This window comes from Priapulus caudatus, unplaced genomic scaffold (assembly GCF_000485595.1).
Source record: "Priapulus caudatus unplaced genomic scaffold, Priapulus_caudatus-5.0.1 Scaffold3293, whole genome shotgun sequence".
Taxonomy (NCBI): domain Eukaryota; kingdom Metazoa; phylum Priapulida; class Priapulimorpha; order Priapulimorphida; family Priapulidae; genus Priapulus; species Priapulus caudatus.
Window position 1 is genome coordinate 3,125 of NW_014580354.1, and position 5,000 is coordinate 8,124.

At 45.2% G+C, this 5,000-nt stretch overlaps 1 protein-coding gene across 1 annotated transcript in view; it reads right to left on the bottom strand.

Moving 5' to 3' along the window:
* Positions 1 to 244: 244 nt before the first annotated feature.
* Positions 245 to 5,000, bottom strand: part of LOC106819370 (ectopic P granules protein 5 homolog) — a 10,787-nt gene continuing 6,031 nt past the window's right edge. Inside the window, exons 7-12 of the mRNA XM_014824014.1 lie at positions 4,871 to 5,000; positions 4,198 to 4,338; positions 3,436 to 3,600; positions 1,977 to 2,096; positions 1,177 to 1,592; positions 245 to 380 (exon numbers count right to left, since the gene is read on the bottom strand). The exon at positions 4,871 to 5,000 is cut by the window's right edge and continues 22 nt beyond it. Coding sequence (XP_014679500.1) covers positions 245 to 380; positions 1,177 to 1,592; positions 1,977 to 2,096; positions 3,436 to 3,600; positions 4,198 to 4,338; positions 4,871 to 5,000 — 1,108 coding nt within the window. The remainder of the gene's footprint in view (positions 381 to 1,176; positions 1,593 to 1,976; positions 2,097 to 3,435; positions 3,601 to 4,197; positions 4,339 to 4,870) is intronic.

Consider the following 5,000-nt stretch of genomic DNA (forward strand, 5'->3'; position numbering starts at 1 on the left):
ATGAGAACAGCTGCAGCATCTTGCTGTTGTTGTTGTTGTTGTTGTTGTTGTTGTTGTTGTTGTTGTTTACTGCTATCTATCACCTACCAGCATCATGGATGAGAACAGCTGCAGCACCTTGCTGTTGTTGTTGTTGTTGTTGTTGTTGTTGTTGTTTACTGCTATCTATCACCTACCAGCATCATGGATGAGAACAGCTGCAGCACCTTGCTGTTGTTGTTGTTGTTGTTGTTGTTGTTTACTGCTATCTATCACCTACCAGCATCATGGATGAGAACAGCTGCAGCACCTTGCCGGGAAACTCCGGTGCGAACAGATCTCTCGCCATCTTCACGTACGTCTGGTCCGCGGCACTGATCGACCTCACCACGCTGACGAACCTACAGGTGGCGCCACGATAGCAACACTCACGTTAGGTGAAGTCTCCGCCGAATATATCATTCATTAATATTAAATACTGTTAATTATTACACACGGTTAATATAGTACGTAAATAACCGTAATTCATTAATATTAAAGTGATTACGTCACCGTAAATAGTAAAAAATAAAAAATATATTTCCACTTTTTCACAAAATATAAGTAATTCTGTTTACTTTTAATGGTTAAATTGCTGCATTATACTTCTTATTTTACTATATTGTTCGATGTAAACATACACTCGTGACTCCTACATAGCCTATAGCAAGCAATTAATGTCAAGAACACTAATATCAAATCGTCAAGGTTTTTTTAGATTTTTAACGAGTTGAAAAACAATCTTATCAGGTAAGAATTTGACGATACGTTTAGTCGCGTTAGTTCTTACTTTTAATGTAAAAAAATGGCAACAAACATTTTACAAATTTTACCATAGAAAATTCGTGACGTAGTCAATTTAAATACTGTTAATTATTACACTCGTAATATAGTACGTAAATAACCGTTAACGACTCGAATCTCTCCGCCATAAATAGTAAGAACCAGTAAGGGTTTGTGTTGTCATCAATATGTTATTATTATATTATTAAATTATATTAATTACTGTTCATGACTGACCGTCTATTGGTCTCACCTCTCCGCAGTTGACAGGTAGCTGGGGTTGTTAATTAATATATCGTCAATTAATATATTATTAATTAAAATTAATTATTCAATTATTTAATATTAACTACTGTTAATTATCACATCTCTCACCTCTCGGCCGTGGACAGGTAGCTGGGGTTGTCGAGGAACAGCGGCGTGACGACCCGCAGCGCGTGCACGGCGCTAACGTGCTGCTGGCACGCCGCCAACCGCGCGAGCATCCCCAGCCCGTCGCTCAGGAAGTCGGCCATGTTGTGTCCGTGCGCGGTCGCCGCGAGCGCGACGTACGCCGCCATCGCGCCGCCGTCCCGCGCCGACGCCGCCACCGCCCGCAGCCGCGGCGTCTTGTGAAGGTCCGGGACCTCGGCGAGGAAGGCGGCGTCGCCGAGCCTCGTGGCGGCGCCCCCTGGCGGCGGGGGTTGCGCGGCGGCGTGCAGGCGCAGGCGGTGCACGAGGTCGGTCGCCCACGAGTAGAACTGCTGCTCCTGCGGCGGCGTCTGTCGCACGAGTGCTGACACGTTGTAGAGCTGTGCGGAGAGAGGAGGGGGGAGGGGGAGGTGACGGTCACACACCTGTATAGAACAGCCATTCTGGGGGTGTGACCACTGTGCGCAGGTGGCCGTTCCATAGAGTTAGTTTTACTGTAGAACAGACACTGTGAGGGGGGAGGGGGTTAAGTGGCCTCTAAGTACAGGTGGCCGTTCTATAGAAAGGTGGAGTTCACAGTATTAACAAGTATATATTGAATGGCATGTGTGCGTGTGTGTGTGCGTGCATGCGTGCGTGCGTGCGTGCGTGCGTGCGCGACTGCGCATGTAGAAGGGCGGAGCAGCCCTCCCCCTTCCCTGGCTGGGACATGGGGGGAGGTGAGTGACAGGGGCGAGGGAGGGGAGATATGAGAGGAAGCCTACCTGCTGGATGCTGTAGTAGAGAAGACCACCCTTGCTCTCCGGTATCACCTTGATGTACGCCTCCGTTACCATGACGGCGACCTCTCTGTGAAGGTCGAGCGGCAAGAACAGCTCCTCTCCCTGAAACCAAGCTCTCAAGGTCATGCGTGAAGGACATAGTATACATCTATATCAAGAGCTAATAATACCTTATTATACCTTAATAGACCTTATTACCTTATACCTTATTACCTTATACCTTATTATACCTTATAATACCTAATAAGGTATTATTAGCTCTTGATCTATATGGTTACGTCGATCTGTTACTCTTGACAATTGCTCAACATATGTAGCATAATATATGGTTATGTATCGCAGTGTACTAGTGCATACTAGTATAGATTAGTAGTATAGAGTTAGTGCACGGCAGGTAGGAGGAGAACGAGGATGAGAAGGAAGAGGAGGAAGAGGAGGAGGACGAGGATGAGCAGGAGAAGGAGGAGGAAGAGGAGAAGGAAGAATGGGGGGATAAGGATGAGGACGCAGAGGAGAAATAGGAGAAAAGGGAGGAGGAGCTTGAAGAGAAATAGGAGGAGAAGAACGAGCAGGAGAAGAAAGTGAAGAAAGATAAAATAGGAGGACGAGGACGAGGAAGAGGAGGAGCAACAGGAAGAGGAGAAGAAGAAAGATTAGGAGAACGAGGAATAGGAGGAGCAGAATAAGGAGGAGGGGAGTCAGAAGAGGAGAAATAGGACAACGAGAAGAAGGAGCAGGAGGATAAGGAAGTGGAGAAAGAATATGAGAACGTGGAGAAAGAGGACGAGGAACAGGTGAAGTAGAAGAAGGAGGAGGAGGAAGAAGAAGAGGAGAAATAGGACAACGAGAAGAAGGAGCAGGAGGATACGGAAGTGGAGAAAGAATATGAGAACGTGGAGAAAGAGGAAGAGGAACAGGTGAAGTAGAAGGGGGAGGAGGAAGAAGAAGAGGAGGTGAAGGGGAGGAAGAGGAGCAAGAGGATAGGTAGAAGGAGAAGAAGACATAATAGTCTATTTTAGAGGATGTGAAAGTAGAAGATGTGAAGACGAAAACGCTCTTGGATCACATGCATCACGTTGTTGTATGAAATAGTAACCCAAATTACGTCTGTCAGTCAATTTTCAAGTCTGTACGAAGATTATTAACCGAGATATAGCTATTTTTTTAAATGACGGCGGCCATATTTGAATTCAAGATGGCGGCCGAAGTTGTAGTTGGATCGCGTGTGTCCTGTCTTTAAATGAAAGAGCATACAAAATACTTTTTTCACAATTTGAACGATTTTTTTCTAATCTACTGTACTAAAGAAGAAATGATTGGGCTGATGCAAAAAAGGGAGCGAGAGAGGGTAAGAGTAAGAAAGAAATGAAGAAGACATAGGCGAGTACACTCACCGTGTAAAAAAAAAAGAAAAAAAAGAAAGAAAAAAAAGTACACTCACGGTGTCCGTCACGCCCCAGTTCATGCCCGTGAGTAGCAGACGCGCCAGCTGGCTCTCCGCAGACGCCAGCTCCCCCTTCAGCAGCCAATCACGTACCAGCTGCACGTCGTCGACCGTCGGTTGCCATAGCGACAGCGGTATCTCGTGGAACAGGTAGAGGGACATCTGAAAAGGAGGAGAGTGATTTTGATGACGGTCGAAATTTAAACCTAGAGAAAAATAGTGACGATAACGGTGCATTGGATGTCCACCATGACGGTGATGATGATGATGGTGATGATGATGAAGATGATGATGATGATGATGAATATGGTGGTGATGATGAAGATGATGATGATGGTGGTGATGATGATGAATATGGTGGTGATGAAGATGGTGATGATGGTGGTGATGATGATGAATATGGTGGTGATGAAGATGATGATGATGGTGGTGATGATGATGAAGATGATGATGATGATGGTGGTGATGATGATGAAGATGACGACGATGAAGATTACGAAAATGATCACAATAACGATGGCAGTGAGGACGATGATGACGACGATAATGACGATGATGAAGAAGATGGCGACAACAACAACAATGATGATGATGATGATGGCGATAATGATGCTGACGACGAAGATGATGACGATGAAGATTACGAAAATGATTACGATAACGATGGCAAACATGACCGCACCGATGACGAAAACTACGATGATGAAAACGACGACAACAAACAACACCAACGATGACACAGCACGAGCGTCAACCCACCATTCCGACGCGGAGCATCGAGGTGTTGACTCTCCCCAGCAGGAAGCTGATCGTGAACGGATGCCTCTCCGCTATGCTAGAGAGAAGGTCGCGGCCGGACTTGGAGCAGAAATCGCGCGTCACCTGGTCGATGAAGGAAGCCTGCAGGAGGGACAAGGAATGTTATAGTGGGGCAGATAACAATTGCAGATGCAAATATTAGGAGAATCATTATTAGCTATGGTGAGGGCACAAACACATATTTCTACTCGTATATATATAGTATAAGCTACATAGGTATATTATATATATATATATGTATATATAGGTATATATATATAATTATATAGGTATATATATATATATATATATAATTATATACATATGTATAACATATGTATATATATATGTATATATATATATACATATATAGTATATAGGACGGTAGATACGTGAGAGGTAAGGCCACAGGTTGTGCCGTATGCAGTACAACCTGCCGTGACCCCCTGTGTGTGTGAGCGGCAGCGGCAATGGCAGCCATGTCGGCGGTATCTCGTATATGAGCGCGACGATGAACTCTATGAGCTGTCTATAGTATAAGCTATATCATGTATGTAGTATCTATGAGCTGTCTATAGTATAAGCTATATCATGTATGTAGTATCTATGATGGCGGCGGCCATGTTGGCGGTACCTCGTATATGAGCGCGACGATGACCTCTATGAGTTGTCGCTCGCCGTCGTCACGCGAGGCGGCCATGTTGGAGAGCGCCGTCAGCAGAAAGATGGCCTCCTGCTGCGGCATCGCCTGCAGATTGTCTATC